The sequence below is a fragment of the Haliotis rubra genome, unplaced genomic scaffold (assembly GCF_003918875.1).
Source record: "Haliotis rubra isolate DU_JTF1 unplaced genomic scaffold, ASM391887v1 Scf1214, whole genome shotgun sequence".
Taxonomy (NCBI): Eukaryota; Metazoa; Mollusca; class Gastropoda; order Lepetellida; family Haliotidae; genus Haliotis; species Haliotis rubra.
Genome location: NW_025765131.1, coordinates 160021 through 180506, shown reverse-complemented (window position 1 = coordinate 180506; position 20486 = coordinate 160021). Strand labels below are relative to the sequence as shown.

At 40.0% G+C, this 20486-nt stretch overlaps 3 protein-coding genes across 4 annotated transcripts in view; all 3 read right to left on the bottom strand.

Moving 5' to 3' along the window:
* LOC124265590 overlaps nt 1–9499 on the bottom strand; it is a 28512-nt gene extending 19013 nt beyond the window's left edge. The window contains exon 1 of the mRNA XM_046700385.1: nt 9421–9499. Coding sequence (XP_046556341.1) covers nt 9421–9484 — 64 coding nt within the window. The 5' untranslated portion in view covers nt 9485–9499. The remainder of the gene's footprint in view (nt 1–9420) is intronic.
* Nucleotides 1–20486, bottom strand: part of LOC124265631 — a 175757-nt gene that overhangs the window by 31813 nt on the left and 123458 nt on the right. The window lies entirely within an intron of this gene.
* The window catches only part of LOC124265552, a 101996-nt gene that overhangs the window by 24879 nt on the left and 56631 nt on the right, over nt 1–20486 (bottom strand). The window lies entirely within an intron of this gene.

Here is a 20486-nt window from a genome sequence, read left to right as displayed (position 1 = left end):
TATGACCCAAAGTCATACAGTGGTCATTCTTTCAAGCGGGGAGGATGTAAATTCGCCTTCCACAATGCCTCAAGTGTTGATTAAATTACATGAACACTGGAAGTCTAACGCCTTCGAACGCTACGATCTGCATCAAAAGTGACATTCATAGAAAGCTCCCCCGTGCTATCGTTCTAGCAGCATCAGAAATATCTAAATAATACAGTGTTGGGGGTTTTGAGGATGCATGGTGTTTTGATGTAACATGTCACGTTTTACCAGTCAATTAAAATTGACCTCATCCCCAACACTTGTCTTCTCATTTAACCAGTGTTAAGTACTAAATAAATAGAGGATATTATATGAGTGCCCATGTCATACTATGTTTACGACACGAGTGCCTAAATGTTGGTATTACCGATATTTAGGCACGAGCGTCGTAAACATAGTATGACATGGGCACGACTATAATATTCTGTTTGTTACCAAAGTCGTTAAATTGAAGAAAATAACCCAACTTTACTTTCAAACATAGGTGAGGTGAGGTGAGGTGAAATTGGGTTTAACGTCGTACTTGAGAATATTTCGCTAATATGACGACGTGCATGCGTGTGTATGTGTATGTGCGGCTGTTGTACTAGCCCAGACGTAAGCTGGTTTTATAGTGCTAGCCCACTGAGATACCATGCCGCAGTGAAACATGAATAACCCACTCAGACACATTATACTGACTCCGAGCCGACTAGTCCTTGTTGTACCCATTAATGCCAAGCACCAGGCAGGGACCAACAAGTACCATATTTTAACATCTTTTGGTATGACGCGGTCGGGAATCGAACCCGCGACCTTCCGCTCGGCGGGCGGACGCTCTAACCACTACACCAGGGAGGCGGTTCAAACATAGGCTGTCCACCGTATTAAGAACGCAACGTCACAGAAGAAACGTGGCGTCATAGCATTGTTCATGACGTCACGTCACCATGACAAAGTGATATTTTGCACTAGGGCAGAGCATGAAAAATATGAACCCCGATATGTTCGCCCACGTAGGTAATAAATATATTTATTTGGATTTAACTCGGTAATCACCGGCGGCGCTCGGACCTGCTGAACAATGCTAGGGATGCATGCCCTGCGCGGGTTCTTTTTGTCAGGTGTCAGTCCCTCACTTGCAAGCTGAGCGTACGGACGTGCAAGCTGAGCGTACAGACCTGCAAGCTGAGCGTACGCACGCACCCACTCTCCATTCCAGTGTTTTAAAAATACTTTTACTTGTTTTTGTCCATTGTATATTTTACGGAGGATTCATGATGTTTTAATGTAACATTTCACTTTTTAACAGTCAATTAATATTGATCTCAGCCCCAAAACTTGTCTTCTCATTCAACCAGTGTTAAAAAAAATATATACTACCCAATTTTGAAGTTTAGAACATCTAACCATTAAATAACAATTGAGACTGGCCGATGGTTGGGCATTCCACGTAAAGACCGACAATGTCCTCTTTGTGTATCAAACGCTGTTGGAGACGAGTTTCACTACTTGCTTAGATGTGAAGCTTTTTTCCAACTGCGACATCAGTCTCTGAACACTAAATACCTAGAATTTCCAAATTTGTCCATCTTTAAGAAACTCGTGTCTACTACCAGCATAAGCGACCTTAAAGGCCTTTCTAAATTACTGAATCATATATTTAATGCATTTAAAAAATGTAATATTGGTGTTATCTTATATCTTGCTGTCGTGTAGCCGCTGTTTTGTATATTATGTAAATGTATATACGTTTATCTCATGTACCGCCGATGGCGGTTTCTAGAGAATACAGAGTTTGAGTTTGAGTAAGTGAGAATGACCCGAATATACAATGTGAGATTAAGCTGCACATGGCTTACAAATAACATGGTGCTGTTGTTATAAGAGTTTTGATAATTCATTTTAAATAATTGAGATGAATAAAATGTTGAACTAGTTGTTCTAGCTTCCTTATGTACATAGTGAGTAGACAGATTTTGCAAATCGTAATAATATCGGTTGTAATAGTGTTGGAGATAGTAAACTGAGATCAATAATTTCAGATGATTTGGGGTAGTATATATGAGGGGCGTTAAAAAAGTAGTCCATTGTTATCATCCATTAAAACCATTCTCTCAAACTCTTAGTTTGGTTATTGCTCACAAAAAAATCATTCTGAACAGAATGGTTGCTCTCTAAATCCTTACCTACAACACTGACATGGTATATAAATAGAGATTACTAAACGAGTGTCTGTCAGATACCATTTATCTTACAACGAGTTGTTTCAAAACGTATTTAACGAGCGAAAGCGAGTTAAATACGTTTTGAAACAACGAGTTGTAAGATAAATGGTATCTGACAGACACGAGTACAGTAATCTGTTTCTTACACACCATAAATCGTATCATTTTATGGTCGAATAGATTCAAATTTCATGTTTTCTAATCTTAGGTGCGCAATAATACACAACACAACGTTTATGAATGAGTGACGTCACTTGGCTTCCTAATCACTACTCATCCCCATGGTGACCCTCCACAAAAAGGTTTCTGCCACCTCTTCGCATCATCAAGGCAATGGTGATAATGATAACTAGATAAGATCACTGAAAATTAATTAAACCCTCTAAAACGATGATGTTACCATGCAAATGTGGATGATTTTAATTCTTGCAAGCGTAAAATATTTGAGCGTGTGACGTCATCGTTATCGCTTGGTGGTTGTCGTCATCATCGGAAGATTGTTTTGGATATCTCTGCACATTGTATTGGGGATCTGTACTTGTGTACCAGTTTACGCTCAATGTTCTACCACCGACCGGAGCCAAAGGTTTTGAGTGTGTGTAATTAGGTGCACCCAGTGTGCTTGAATGTGACATTGCTGAGGTTACGTTCACTGTCAATGGGGACTACTCTTCTTCGCCACATCCTTCTCGTTTTCCCGAGCCAGAAACTGCCACTTGGAATGTGATGGAGTTTACGGAGTTTTCAGTATGAAATGTGAGTTGATTACATCCTGTAAGTTATCAAGACATAAACTTTTCATTATCATGTGTCAGAGGAATATCTTGAGCTATGACTTATGTGTAGATCAACCGTTCCTGTACATGTTCGATTGAACAGAAAGGACGTGTGCCGCCATTTGCACTCATGAAGCCTTGCAAAACGTACCATGTTGTACATTGTTTCAACGAGTGTGTTTTGGTTCAGACTGTCATGAGTGAATTTGATAACATTAGAATCACATAGTATCTCGGAGCTGGAAGTGAGTCTCCATCATGTGTATCAGTGAAAAATGTCATCTTCATCAATGCATCAAAGAAACAACAAGGCAAATTGATCTCTCGACAGGCACTGACGTTATCGTGTCAGGTATTTTTGCAAGACGACACATGACACGTGTCGCATCTCTCCAGTAAAAGTACCAGTGTTGTACATTTTGAATATTCGAAGGGAATCAAGGGCTTTATGTCTAACGGTGATTTTCACATAATTGTTTACACGGGTATCACAGATTGTTGGAGCCATTTTGAATTCATGACTAGAAATAAGAGTTTTAATAAAAGGAATTAGAAAATAAATAGATTTGTGTTATATTTATTCTACTTGTGACTCATTGTATAAATACATGTTTATGTTGCAATCGCGAAAATAACAGGTAGGTGTAAAGGCGTATTTTTTGCACGAGTAACAGGTTTCTGTTCGATTGAAGCACGAGAAACTTATCAATGAATTTTAATCAGGAAAGTAGTCCGTCATACCCTGACCCTAGGTCATCACCATGGAGTAGCCAATCACGGGATTAGAAATCGATCTCACACATATGTGTGATACCAGTTTTCTCACATGGGTTTCTCACCCACGGGTGTGTAAGAAAGCCTGAACAACCGCAGACAGACTGTGACTCACTGGAAGTGTGTCTTTACCAACTGCCGTGGAAAGATAAGCTCTGTTGATGAGTTTTTCCGAAACTCATCGCCACATAACCATGGCGTTATAGAAGATCCGACTACTCTATTCAACAGATCTTCGAAGATGAGATGAGAACCTTGACCGTCGATGAAGCTGCCACAACACCCTCCTTTGCTAGCATTGATGCTGATCTCTACCGACACCGCCGAAATAATCCACTTCCACAGACCCTGGCTGATGTGTGCATAGAAGACCAGTGGGTATAGAAGACCATAGACGATGCTGTCGACGACAGAATCCTGGTGTTCTCCACAGAAGTCATGATGGAGACTATGCAGAGTGCCGACACCCTATTCATGGGTGGTACATTCCATTCCTGTCCCAGCCTTTGGAACCAGCTGTATGCTGTTTACTGTCTCTCTGGTTCCACTTTGTTCCCTGTTGCGTTTGCCCTAATGCCTAATAAGACAAAGGCTGACCTACATCAGGCTGTTCCAGCAACTGAAGAATGCTGTCCATACTGTAACAGGTGCCGATCTAGATCCATCTACCATCCAGACCGACTTTGAGCTTCCTGCCATTCAAGCACTCGAGACTGTCTTCCCAAACTCTCATCTACGAGAATGTCTCTTTCACTACAGTCAGTGTATCCGGCGCAAGATCCAAACCATAGGTTTGGTTCGACAGTACAGAGAGGATCCAGCTGTACAATCTGTAGTCTGAAGAGCTGCCTGTTTGCCACTGCTCCCTCTAGATCGGGTTCAGGATGCCTGGAATGAAACCCTCGACGAGAGACCCGATTACGTCACGAGTACCTGGGTTGATGATGATGCCTTGTTCCACAAGTCCATGTGGAGTCCCTTTGATAACGCCGAACCACGCACCAACAATCACCTAGAGGGCTGGCACTCCAGACTGAACAGGTCCCTTGGCAAGTCCCACCCAAACCTGTTCGAGTTTATCAGCAAGTTGAAGGACATTGAATCAACAAACAGAAAGAAGACAATCCAGCTGGAACATGGTGGTAAACCGAATGGCAGAAAGAGTATATCGGGAACCTGATTCTCGTTTGCAGAGACTCAAGGAAGCCCTTTATCAAGGTCGAAGGACAAAGATTAGGGTTGTTGTATACCTCTGGTCATCTCTTGAAATTGAAATTGTACATTGATGATGGAGATGATGGTGATGCTGATGATGATGTCATTACAATTACAATAATTGTATACATGTCTGGTAATAATGGTATACACGTCGGATATAAAATGTCTATATGTCTATATATATCATGTTATCTACCATAATAAAATATTAATACAATGAATATTGTGTTATGTTATTGTCATGGACAAGTTCATTTCTAAATTAGGAGTGGCCTGATTTTTCTCATTCTACCTACACTTTTATTATGTCTGTAGGCAGAATCAGATGTAGGCAGAATGAGAGAAAACCGAAGAGCTCACCTGACATATACAAATGAGCCACAACACAAAAAAGGGGGTAACAAACATATTCACACCTTCTGAGAATGGATTTGTCGGAGTTCCTCCATCGTTGTATTAGGATTCAGATGACGTTGTACACGACGTTCCATTTCACCCCAGGCGTGCTCAGTGGGTTGCAAATGAGAGGATATGGTCATGGAAACAAAATTAACTATGGCACCTGACTCTTCTCCTCTCACGGACTCCCCATCACAAGTGTTTTCTGCTCCACTGGCGACGCTGACGTCGACGTCCTAGCGTCAGAATTGACAGTCGGGCTGACGTCTTACACGAATACTGTAGACGGCCTTGACGTGGGATCCTTAACGGCTGAAAACGTCGCTGCGAGTGCCCACTGATGTGGACGTTGAATTAACGAGAACGTTACGCATCGAGGTAACAGACAGAAGCTCTCAATGTGTCATTATAGTCTTAAGATTGGGTTGAGTGGTAATGATAAGCATCTGTTTGTTTGGCCTTTTAAAGTGAAAAGTCATTTACTCTGGCGTATGTCACGCTTCTTGCAAATATCGTGGAATTCGAATAACTTCTGGGTTGCGTATCTTTGGCCTAATTTTATGAAAAGTATTGACAAGCCCGCCCTGTTCTGCTGGAGAAAGGCCATGGTATTGTAAATCCGTCCCAACAGAACAGCGACATTGAAATATCCTTTTTGTTAGCAGTATATGTTTATATTTCCCTTTAGATACATTAGGAGACTTGTGATTGGTTAATAACCAGTGCAAATAGAACCTTCTCATGAGTGATATTAATCCATCTGACCGTGAAGATACGGGTTAGAACTGATCTTCAGTAACCCATGATAGTCGGCGCCTCTTTCAGGCTCACTGACTTGGTCGACACATGTTATTGTACCTCAATTTTGTAGATTGACGCTCGTGATGTTGATCACTGGATTGTCTGGTCCAGAGTCGATTATTTACAGACCGCCGCCATATAGCTGAAATATTGCTGAATGGGGCATAAAACTAAACGCACTCACTCACTATAAATCCATCTTATCCTGTTCCATCGGGGAGTACGGACGACTTTGGCAGTTTGCAATCTTTGACACTGAAATCTAACTCACTTGGAGAATTTAGCTTTTGTTACCACGAAACGTTATTTTTATCACTTCTTTGGGGGATATGTTATGTATCATCTATGAAGTGGAAAAAGTTCAGACTACAAGATATCCCCTAAACTGTGGTATTATTTGAAATAACAAGTCCCTTAAACATAGGTTTATGCGTACAAGAGCTATGTCCCTTCGAATATCAATCAGTAATCTCGGCAACGACAGTAATCACATTCTTCACCATGAACCCTCTATCCATGAATGTAATGTTTGAAAACACGACAAACCAATCAGAATGCGCTTTAACGTTAAGGGTTTGATAAATCATGGAAAATGTGTAACATCATTTGCATGTGATAAACAACAAGTGTCGGCCTGGAATCACAAACTGCATCTGATAAACTACAAGTGTCGGCCTGTCATCACCAACTGCATGTGTTAAACTACAATTGTCCGCCTGGCATCACCAACTGTATGTGATATACTACAGGTGTCAGCCTGGCATCAGCAACTACATGTGATATACTACAGGTGTCGGCCTGGCATCACCAACTGCATGTGATAAACTACAGGGATCGGCCTGGCATCACCAACTGCATGTGATAAACTACAGGTGTCAGCCTGGCATCACCAACTGCGTGTGATAAACTACAGGGATCGACCTGGCATCACCAACTGCATGTGATAAACTACAGGGATCGACCTGGCATCACCAACTGCATGTGATAAACTACAGGGATCGACCTGCACGTGTTAACCTGTAGGTGTCTCTCTGGCATCACTACCTGCATGTGTTAACCTGTAACCGTGTCTCTGGCTTCGCTACCTGCATGTGTTAATCTATAGGTGTCTCTCTGGCATCACTACCTGCATGTGTTAACCTGTAGCCGTGTCTCTGGCTTCGCTACCTGCATGTGTTAATCTTATAGGTGTCTCTCTGGCATCGCTACCTGCATGTGTTAACCTGTAGTTGTCTCTCTGCATCACTACCTGCATGTGTTAACCTGTAGTTGTCTCTCTGCATCACTACCTGCATGTGTTTACCTGTAAGTGTCTCTCTGACATCACTACCTGCATGTGTTAACCTGTAGGCGTGTCTCTGGCATCACTACCTGCATGTGTTAATCTATAAGTGTCTCTCTGGCATTGCTACCTGCATGTGATGACCTGTGTCTCTCTGGCATCGCTACCTGCATGTGTTAACCTGTAGGTTTCTCTCTGGCATTGCTACCTGCATGTGTTAACCTGTAGGTGTGTCTCTGGCATCGCTACCTGCATGTGTTAACCTGTAGGTGTCTCTCTGGGTTGCTACCTGCATGTGTTAATCTATAGGTGTCTCTCTGGCATCACTACCTGCATGTCTTAATCTGTAGGTGTCTCCCTGCATCACTACCTGCATGTGTTTACCTGTAAGTGTCTCTCTGCATCGCTACCTGCATGATTTAACCTGTAGGTGTCTCTCTGGCATCGCTACCTGCATGTGTTAATCTATAGGTGTCTCTCTGCATCACTACCTGCATGTGTTAATCTATGGGTGTCTCTCTGCCATCGCTACCTGCATGTGTTAACCTGTAAGTAAGTAGCTAGGAAGGTAGGGAGGTAGGTAGCGGAGGGCAGGTTGTTAGGTAGGGAGCCAGGGGGAGGGAGGGAGGTAAGAAGGTAGGGAGGCAGGGATTAGAGAGAGAGGTAAGTAGGGAGGTAGGTAGGGAGGGAGGGAGGTTGGTAGGTGGGGAGGTAAGTAGGTAAGGAGGGAGGTAAGTGGGTAGGTAGGTAGGGAGGTAGGTAGGGAGGGAGGTACACCTCAAAACGACAACATCAACCCAAAGATGTTGTCTACAAACTCCATTGTGACTGTGGCGAGGCCTATGTAGGCGAAACCTCCCGGCCCATAAATATCAGAATCACAGAACACTTATCATCTACCACTAAATCAACATGTCTCAACATAATTTGTGACAATGTAGAGATATTGTCGAAAAAACACCAGGACTTCACCAAAAGAAAACTTGCAGAAGCAGTTCAAATCCGGAGGCACAAGCCCTCAATCAACAGAGACCAGGGATTTCTCATCCCGTCTGCATACAGTGAACTGATAAAAACAACAGATTAGTGCACTCCAGCTATCATTGCTAATTAATCTCATCAGCCATGTATTTTGTTTCTGCCTCTAACACCATTGGCTTCCTCCTATTGTCACTACATTATTACCACCATGCATTGTTGTTAATCCCCTTGATTCATACCTACATGTTGTTATTATTTAATCCCTGTTCATGTATATAAGTCTGTTCTGTGCTGTAGTACTTCACTCTTGCTTGACAACGGTATAAGTATCCATACCGAAACGTCGCATCATATATAATAAAAGAAGTTGTTATCCGTAAACAATCTTACTTTCTTATACAAATGACAATTATTTAATGCTTATAGGAACAGAAACTATTCATACCAGCAGCTTCCACATTTTCATGAGGATACGGATTTGAGCTGCAAAAACAATGCGTTCATTGGAAATTTATCAATAGAGAAGCAATTCATTTCTTGTGTGTCTGTCTAATCTATTCTGTATTAAGCATTGAGACCTATTTTATCAGACTTTGATCCTCGGCAAATATGGTTGATTATCACTTTGCAGTTGATTCAATAGAGGACAGTGGTTTGCGGGGTGTAAAAACTGGTTGAAAAAAGCTTCTTGAGCCTCAGGAATAACGATTGTAATCTCACTCAGAAACAACGTTTACATGGATGATCCTACATCTTTACATCCTTACATCTTACATTTCATACTTTTACTCACATATTTCAGGTGAACTTATTTTTCCAGGAGATTTTGGGTATTTATTTTGATCTCAATTCATGAATGAGGTTTAAAACAAAGAAGAAAAGAAAGAAATTGTTATTCACAAACCACATAACATGCATAGTAAACAATGAATAATCAGATGAGATCTGTTACCTGCTTTATCAGCTGCCTCAGCTATGCCTAGTCTCCCCGAGGCAATGTGAAAGCACGGAACCATTCATGGAATTCCATCCGGGTGATTGACTTGTTTGTGGGATCATTTTTGTAAGCCAATGGTCCCCGTGGATCATAAAACACCACGCCATTAACGGGTTTAACTAAGATATGAATAATGAACTGTCCCCCTGCTTCTGAATTGTGATTTCTAATGCCATCATTGCAACACGACTCTGTTAGTCTCGGGGGGCAGGGGATAAAACGAATGTCAACTGTACGTTCAGTCAGTTGCTTTCTCACAAAGTCACACACAAGAACAGTCTCGCAAATCTTCTCCTTCAGTATATCCTGTAAATTACCTGCATGGTCCACACGAACAGGTAGAAGTAGGATTTCTTTGGACTCGTATCCATATCTTGTTTGAGTGGCATTTTAGAAGTTGAGACGTACAATATGGAACAAGTTTTTATGGATAACAACTTCTTTATTTGGTGAGTGCGACGTTTCGATACAGATTCTTGTACCGTTGTCAAGCAAGAGTGATACATGAAGTGGAGGACCTGCATATTTATACTGTGTATAACAATGAAACTACATACATTGTAATTGACAAAGGAAACAACATAATTGCCATAATTGGTTAAGCAGTAAGCTGATGAAGCCAGTGAGTACACAAAGGATAGTGAATGGAAGCCAGAGATGTATAAATACAGGAGTGGTACAATGAAGGAGATGTTTATACAATAGGTGCGATGTTTATACAGTAGATTGGGCTTGGTGGAGGAGTAGATCATAAGCTGATGGAATGAAGTATCCTTGGTCACGGTTGATGGCGGGTTCATGGCGTTTGATGTGAATGGCTTCTGTGAGCTTGCATTTAGTGAAGTCCGTTTGGTTGTTGGCGAGAATGGTGAAGTCGGACCACTCTGTTTGATGACTGGGGTTTGCTTTGATGTGGTCAGAGATAGCTGATTTGGTGTCGGAGTTAGCAACAAAGGTGCGATGTTCTTTGACTCGGGTGTTGATGGGTCGGGATGTTTCACCTATGTAGCTTTGTCCACAATCACATTTCGGGTTGTTGTTGTTGACGGTGGGTTGTTTTCCTCCGTTGGCATGGAGGAGGTTGTTGAGGCTGGAGGACGCTGAGAAGGTTGTGTCTATGACTGCCTGTTGTTTCAGGAGTCGGCTGATTTGATGTAATGGTTTACCTATGTAGGGAATGGATATCTTGATGGGGGCTGATTCTGGTTGTTTGAAATACTCACGTTAGACACGCGATGTGGACGATCTGCTGAGGCTTAGATGGCTTGGTGCAGGGTGCTGTATCACTGCATTCTTTCTTAACGTGAACAGATACAGGGATAAAACCTACTAGTGTTTTGGATTCTCTAGGATATATGACTCCTTGTTCTTTGACATAGACAGAAACAGATTCAAAGCCTCTTGGTGCGTTGCTTCCCCGTCTGATATATATGACATTATGGTTTAAACATATTTTTATTCCGCCAATGCAGAAACCTGGATAGGCGAACAAGCCTAGTGGCTTATATAAACGCCGCTCCAGTACACGGTTCCAATATAGCGGGATACATATTTGAAATAGACGGACAAGAAAAGAATAATATTGAGATAAAATTACACTCAGAAAAATGATTGAATAATAAATATTTGGTTATGGTGTTGGTTGTGCCTAGTAGCGAAAAGAGCTGCCGCAGAAAATCAAGTTATATGAATCTTGTCTTGCATTGAATATAGATGTATATGTAGAGATGATAATCACTGGAAGCGCTTACTTACCAGTTAGAAATGAACTGGTGTAATGAGTTGAGAATGTCACAATTTGTTGAGTTATCCAATGCGCCGTTACCGTATAAGGTAGTTTTCACATCGTATCCTTGAATATAAAAATTCACCGTTGTTCTTAAATTTTGATAGTTCCGACATGTGAAAAGGTAGTGAATGACGTCTTCGTTATAATGACCACATGAACACTTAGCTGTTTCTGATATATGTCGATTATATCTGTCTGCGTTCAGATCACTACAGCCGAGCTTGAGGCGACAATGGATGATTTGACAAAATCTAGTCCCAAAATTTAAATCAAAGTAGTTGGCAGTTTCTGTTGGATTTATCATGGTTTTAAACTGCCTCACGGAAATAGCGTTAACAGCTCCATCGGGCAATGAATTCCACGACATAATCGCGCTCGGTAAGAATGATTGAGAATATCTCTGTGTTCTACAGTTAATAGTTTGAATGGAAGTACTATCTCTAAGATTATAGTTGCTTTGTTGAAATACTCTACCTGGTACAAGATCATTCAGATAATCAGGAGTCAGACGATGATACATTTTATAGAAAGTTATAAGTTTAGAGCGATGTCGTCTTTGATTCAGTGTGCTATAATTGGTTTCCTTGTATATTTTATCATGACTGGTGCCACGAACCGCACTGCATATAGTTCTTAATGCGTCTAAGTGTAAATTTTCCAGTAAAATCGCCTGTTCAATCGTACAATTATCCCATATATGACAGCAATAATCAAAAAGTGGTAAGATAAAGGAGTTATATAAAGTATTTAGCGTTTTCCGAGATAAACGATATTTCAAACCTCTCAGACAATTGATCCTTGGACTAATTTTCTTTACCATGTCACCTATATGAACTTTCCAAGAACAATCGCTTTGAAGTGTTATACCTAAGTGTTTATGGTTATCAACTTCTTTAATAGTTTCGCCATTCATTCATTCAGTAAGTTCGGCCCGGCATTATTTTTCGTTTTACGAGTGAATGTTATACTCTCAGTCTTACTAGGATTAAAACTTACCTGCCACTTTCTGAAATTTTTGCCAAATCATTGTTTATAATTGCGGCTGCTGTAATATGATCATCTATTATAGCATATATTGATGTATCATCAGCAAAAAGGCGAATGTTACTGTCTATACCATCTACAATGTCATTAATATAAATGACTGACTGACTGACTGAGTTTGGTTTTACGCCGCTTTTAGCAATATTCCAGCAACATCACGGCGGGGGACACCAGAAATGGGCTTCACACATTTTACCCATGTGGGGATTCGAACCCGGGTCTTCTGCGTGACGAGCCAACGCTTTAACCACTAGGCTACCCCACCGCTCCCATTAATATAAATGAGGAACAGAAGTGGTCCTAATACGGAACCATGGGGTACACCAGCTTCCACAGATTTGATACCTGAACTATATCCATTTATTACCACTTTCTGCATTCTACTATCTAAATAACTTTCAAACCACTCCAAAAGTTCTCCCTGTATACCATAAGCATAAAGTTTATGAATAATACCTTTGTGCCAAACTTTGTCAAAGGCTTTACTTACATCACAGAATATCGCTCTGATTTCCTTTCCTTGGTCTACGGCACTTGCGATAAAATTATAAAGATAAGTTAGTTGATTTACTGTAGAATCACCAGGCATAAATCCAGATTGTAAGTTTGATAAAATATTGTTATCCCTGAGGAAGTTGAAGACGTATTTAAAAATGCATTTTTCAAAAACTTTAGCGACACAGCTTGTTAACACTACAGGTCTATAGTTTGAGCAATCGTGTTCATCACCTTTCTTATGAAGCGGAATCACCGAAGCTAGTTTCCAAGAAGTAGGATACGTTTTATTACGAAGAGAGATGTTGAACAACTTAGCTAACAACGGGGTTAAAGAGGTTGCAGTTAGTTTCAGTATGATGTTTCCAATGCCATCAGGCCCCGTGGCTTTCGATGTATCTAGACTCAGAAGAATATCGCGAATATCTCCATTACTTATTGTGATAGATGACATAGGATGATCGATTTTAAGCGGTTCGAAATCAGGCAGATCGGCGTTAGGATTAGCAACTTGGGATTGTTCTCAGAAAAATGAGTTGAGTACATCAGCAATATCTTGTTCATTGTCATAAACTATGTTATTGCTGACAATTGATGGAAAGGACGATTTTATCGAATTTGTTTTCACATAATTCTTAACTAATCGCCACCACATTTTAGTACCATGAGTGTTATTTATAGATTCATCAACTCTTGCATCAAAATCACGTTTTGCATTTCTAACTGTTGCTATTACTTTGTTCCGAAGTGTTCTGAACTTAGTCCAATCATCAGGAAGGTTTCTGTTTTTTGCAATCTTATGAACACGATTTCGTTTTCTTATTAAGGATCGGATTTCGTTATTCATCCACGCGGGATCTTTGGTTCTAATTGTTACAGTTTTATTTGGAATATGTTCATTCATGATATTCAATAACAAGGATGTAAGGTTTTCAGTGTTATTATCTACGTTCCCCGAAGAGCAAAATATATCTGAGTTTATCTCTTTGATAGTTTTATTCATACCATTAACATCCATTGAAGAATAATCATAGATTTTCCTTTTGAATGAATTCTTGTGCTGCATCATTTCTGCTATGTTAACAAATACGGGGCAGTGATCGCTGCATATGGGATCTAATACACCTGGGATCTAATATGACATTATCACCCTGCACACACACTGCTACTTGTTTATAAGCTTCTGGTGAATGCCCGTCCTGTGGCACATAGCACACGTCCTCATCCTTGTGGTACACTGTTACACGTTCTGAGGTTGACAGTATTTCATCCCCACAGTAATCACATAGTAACATGACATATGGACAGTGCAGTATACACGTTAAACGTGTGTATGACGTTGCACTGGCGAATTCACCAAGTATATACATCATGTGATATTCAGCCAATCACAGGACCGAGTGAATGATTGCTTATTGAACACTCACACTATAACTGTCTCCTACGACAGGTAATCGATCGCTAGGGACCTCTGTAATCCAGATTCCTGCCGTGGCCAAATACAATACTGATTTTGTGTTTCACCACACTGTAAATGCTTTAAATATGTGTGAGTGAGTTCGTGAATTTAGTTTTACGCCGCACTGAACAATATTCCAGCTATATGGCGGATAAATATGTGTAGGTATAAATAATAAATGTAACCTGATGCACGTGAGAGCGGCAATAGTGACCTGGTACTAATTTGATCAACGTGTGACACATACTTGTGTCAGATTCTTCGTAATATTTGGTGTTTCTCATCTCTGCCATCAACAAGCAAAAGAGGAATGAATGAACGAACGAATGAATATATGAATGAATAAATTGCTTTAAAAGATTTTAAATTTAGATCAATAGACAATAGTCTATAAATTAATTCATGAAGACAAGCGAGGAAAACATTTCTTGAAAAAATATAAATGAAGACATATTAAGCTTCTGTTTGTCTATGAGTGTTGAAGTGTTCACTTATCACACGATGGCATACATTCCCCAGCGTGGTTGGGGGAAATTGAGGTGATAAAGGTTGTCATTTTTCACGTCGGAATGCAATTTCAGAGAAACACAGAAAAGAATCCAGATGGCCTTATACCTCGTGTAAGTGTGTTGGAGTGTCCTGTAAAACAATTTTGACCACATTGTCGTTTGTTGAGGGCACACGCCATTGCATTGAAATGAGATCCTATATGTGTGATTCACGGAGAAGAATTAGTCCCAAACAACATATGATTTCGAATAATTATTTTAAAATCTTACTTTCTCCACACATCTATGTATGACGTAATTAAATCTTCATTTAAGTGTTATCAAGTAGTGTAACTCGTAGCAGTGCACTGTTAAAAATATTGGCAACGGTACATGGCAAATATTCAAATCTGTCTATCAAGTTTCAAGATGTTTTTCTGTATGCTGCCAACGGAGTTCTGATTCAATAGAAATGCACAGGAGAGGTAAGAGAGACTTGTGTTTAATGTCCAGATCTACCACATACTGCGTTCATGGTCTTTGTATGATACCCATTTTTCAATTGGAAATGCATTACACGAATGCGTAACTCAAGACATGAATGCTACTTGTCTTTTTATCCAATCTGTTGAAGCGACAGGTGCCTTTGTGCAGCAGGGTAAACTTTGCCGACACATGTTCTTATCACCGCGTTTCGGTAATCCTATAGCACAAGCTGACAATCGTGACCCTTGTTAACAAAAGGTCCTGTCTGTTTTCTTTATGAATGGTATTCCTGTCCATGCATGTGCCAGTTATCTCGCACAAAATTAGTTTAGAATTGCATGACTTCCCCTTGAACGGCTGCTTTAGGGTAATGGGTAAACCCTAGCATCAGCTTTTACAAGTTTCTAACAAAGTGTATCATAGTTATGCTGTTGTTTATATGGAATTAAGCTCCTGTGCTCAAATAGTCGATAACATTAGAGAATCTGCGTTCTCCTTGCCCAATGATTCAGTTCATGATGACAAATGTTATTTGAATTCAAACTGGATATTTGTAAAGAAACGTGTCGTCATGCGTTGTGGCGAGTTAAATAAATGTGTAAAACCTAACTGGATTACTGTAAGTCAGCTATTGCTGGAGACACCAGTAAATGGGCTCAACATTGTGCATCCATGTGGTCCTTCAGCGTGAGGTGCTACCACACCGCCACTCCCCACAAAGTATACTGTTTACAGGATATTAGTTGAATAATTTAAAATTCATATTTCCATAACTCAATTGAACTGTATTTCCTTGTGTTTCTGATTCTGCTCCAGTTAATATTCTACATACACACATACATACATACAGACATACAGACATACAGACATACATACATACATACATACATACATACATACACACACACACACACTCACACACACACACACACACACTCACACACACACACACACACACACACACACACACACATACATACATACATACATACATACATACATACATACATACATACATACATACATACATACATACATACATACATACATACATACATACATACATACATACATACATACATACATACATACATACATACATACATACATACATACATACATACATACACACACACATACATATATACATACATACATCATACAATCTAGCCATAAATCAGAATAACATATAGTCTACGGTTAAATAAAATGATATGTTTAAATGTACTTTGAATGTTTTGGGACGTACCCTCTCAGGAGGACAATAACTTTACAGTACTTTAACCTAATTTGAGCATACAGATACTAACAATCTCAATTTATGATATAAACTACCATTTATAAAACATTTATCTATTTACAAAACATATACCAACATGTATCTTACAATTCTATCCTTTTTAAAAATGCAATGATAAAATGTGAATTGACATTGTAATACTTACCCCTTGTGATGGAAAAATCAAAACAGTCAAGCAGGACATGCTTGACCGTGATTATTTCATCACAAGAGATATAAAAAGGAGGATCCTCTGCCACCTTTTCTAATAGGTATATCTAGTCTGGCCAGTGCGACATCGTCACATAATGACCTCTTCAAATCTGGACTGACAACTCACAAAGGCATTTGAAATAGAAAGCGACAGAACCCACATTCATAAGAAATCTCTGCTATACGAGTCCATTGTACAATTTTAACTATATCATGAACAGATATTATTACAGCTGTACGATGTTGTTTGTAAACAAATCGAGTCTGGACCAGACAATCCAATGATTGTCAACATGCGATACGATGACAGAGCATATGTTTATGAATCACTATGAAATAGTGATAATACGATCGCGAAAGGTGAGATTACCCTACCCCACCGGCGGCACCCGTCATAAAGATATGCAAAGCCTACTCAATTGTTCAGCTGAAATAAGTCGGGAACGTATGGTACATTACAAAATAGGGAATTGCATGGGACATCATCTTTATCACTGATGCATCCATAAAACCTTTAGAAAGCTTTACTGAGATCTTGAATGTTGTAAGTTTGATCAAACAACATCTTAGCAAGTGTAGTATGACGCGCTTTGAAATGTTGGTAAAAAGAGCATTCTCAAAAGTTGTGAAATGAAAACACCAAAGGCTGGAGCTGTTGGAATATTGTTCGACATGAAAGGAAAGTCGACTTTTAGGAAGTTGAAAACACCCAATTTGTCATACAGCCTTGAGGAGAGATCTAAATAGGAAACAGCTGAGACGGTCTCACTTGTTTCCTTAAGTTCAGGTGGATAAATCAGAAGGGAATTGGCTATTTGATAGCAATTGAACGATATCAGATCATCGATATGAGTGAAGCTTAAGTTCAACTTCTTGACCAAATTACCTCGTTTTGATGTTTCCAACCCAAGCAGAAATTCTGATTCATATGCATAAACAGACCCGCAAGGACAGGGGCACAATTGGTGCCCATGGGAATGCCATGGGAATGCCTAAGGGAATGTTTTCAAGAAACATTGACTAAGGTTTGTACGATTAAACTCTTTATTTTTGGGGGTATCATTGTAGGTTTTTGAATTAACACGATATACATACTGGGGTTATAGTGTAGTTCTCTTGGTTTTTGTAAATCAGTTACTGACATACTAATCAGGACAGTCAACATCTTAGCGTAATGCTTGTGGTTCATATTCAATATATCAGTCGTTACAGTGCTACCTATTAGCACGGCTACACACATATGAAATGGCTGGAAATATCTTTCAGGTACCATGAAAGTTGTCATGAAACAAATTCTTCAATATCAGCTGGTTAAAGGGCTGATTGGAAGCAGACTGAACACGTGGTAACATAGAAGTAACTTGGTAACATTTGAAGCATCCATTCAGCTTGTCAAAATCCTGACACCTTAAACTCTGATTTATTTGCAATATATTTTCCCAAATTACAGCAACACATTCTGAGCAGCCATACTGTGAGTTATCGATACGTAGTTGTTAGCATATACTGCAGTTATTTTACAGTTCTACGGGAGAGACGGGAATATACTTTTTCTTTCAAAGTTTCATTATGGAAAGTTAAGAACCTGCAAGATCTCAACTACGCGTTCAGAGCATAAACATTGTGTGCTACATAAATGTGTTGCTCCTGTTATATAGCAGTTGTTTTTGTTCATCATAACTTCATCGCTGACTTTGTTTATGAGAAACATTGCAGTCAAAAATACACGATGGACATGTACCTCGTAAGATTCAGTGCCTCAAAATTGAATCATAGTAATCGGATGTATTCAATTTATTTTCTTGCGAAATATTTTTCACGAAAACATGTACAGATTTACTTTGAATCGCCATATTAACTCGTCCATACACCATAGTTGTACTAATCTTATACAGGCATGGCTACTGACGACCCAACAAGCAGATAAGACACGCTACCTTAGCTTGCAGTAGTGTAGAGAGATTTGTCTCCCTCTCTAGCTTAGAACACTTATATTCTCTCTCTGTCCAGAGGTAAAAGCCAATAACAGTGTGAGTCAACTTAACGCACCTCTCTCTCCAGCCTGCTCAATACCCATGTCGGGCGGTAATCAGATTACTGGTTTGACCTAAGGTTTCGTTATCTCTGCAACAATAACAGTCTGCATAAAGTCATGAAAGATTTCGGTTTACTGTTCAAGATGCGTGCAGTTATATAAGGAGAACCACTGAAGGGTGCGTGCGTGCTTGTGGCAAACCGTCAATAGGCAAATATCAAGTTTCAGTAAACTGTTCTTACAGATCGACAAGAATTGATTTCCTTGTTGATAATCAAATATGGGTCTCCTCAACTGACAAAAATGGCACGCTATTGGTATGCTAAAAGCTGGCATGTCATTGAGGGATAGTTGGCTGTCATCCTTTGGCCATCAGACGATTTGCCAGAAATCAAAATGATGTTAAGGTCTGTCAGCGTTCATGTCGGCCTCCAGAGGAGGATAAACCTTTCTCAGATTCACAAGAATTCATCCATTCATGCCAAGTGGCCTCCACAGCAGAACGGCCCCAAATCGCCTACCATTGACCGGGTGTAGAGCAAGACAATCTATCAGATCTGTTATCTGTTATTATCTGATATCCTCAGAGCACAAAGTAGCATGCCTGGATTAGTGTCAAGCTTTGTCAGCCAAGATCTTTCAAATGTGTATAGTTTGGCATGAAATGCATGTGGACCCGGTTTTTTGTAAATATCTCTTCATCCAATGACCCAATCGATCTCAAACTCTGCAAGTGGATGTTTTGTCAGACAACCTAATCACATTATAAATCACCGATTTTATGCATTTGAATTAAAGACTCTGTCTATGCAACTGTCAACAAAATAAACAGCAGAACGCAGAAGGCTTGTAGAGGGAGGGAGCCAATCACCTGTAACAGCGGTAGTGTTGGGTCATAAAGGTAAATGCACGTGCAGTTCATGATAGTTACCTGTGCACTGCACAGTGATAGACCGTTTGGATCATTCACATTGACTACTTCTAGCTGTCATCATGAAAGCTTATTCAGATGATGCTAAACGTTTAATTAGCAAAATGTTTAATTTTTTTTTAAAAGAGAGCAAACGTAGCAAACCGATTTATAAGGTGTCGGATTACATGAAACGTACAACTTTTGCTTTTGGCATGAAAAAGAACATCGTGCTAACAACTGTAAAAAATAAACCAACAACCAATCAACAAAACCTTGTACAAAAAGGTAGGCATCCAAAGTTAGATTCTTTTGACATCAGGGTCATCAGCATAGCTGACCTACATTGACCTTCATGACCCAACACTGCCGCTGTTACAGGTCACTGGCTCCCTCCCTCTGCAAGCCTTCTGCGTTCTGCTGTTTATTTTATTGACAGTTACATAGACAAATTCTTTAATACAAATGCATAAAATCGGTGATTTATAAATTGATTAGGTTGTCTGACAAAACATCCACTTGCAGAGTTTGAGATCGATTGGGTCATTGGATGAAGAGATATTTACAAAAAAACCGGGTCCACATGCATTTCATGCCAAACTATACATTGTAGTCAAAGTGGGGACACACACGCATACACACTGACTTACTTGACGCTATGGATTTGGGAACACCCACGTCCCTGTGGGCAGTATCAATTGGGGACACCCACGTCCCTATGGGCAGTATTAATTGGGAACACCCACGTCCCTGTGGGCAGTATTGTTTGGGAACACCCACGTCCCCGTGGGCAGTATCAATTGGGGACACCCACGTCCCTATA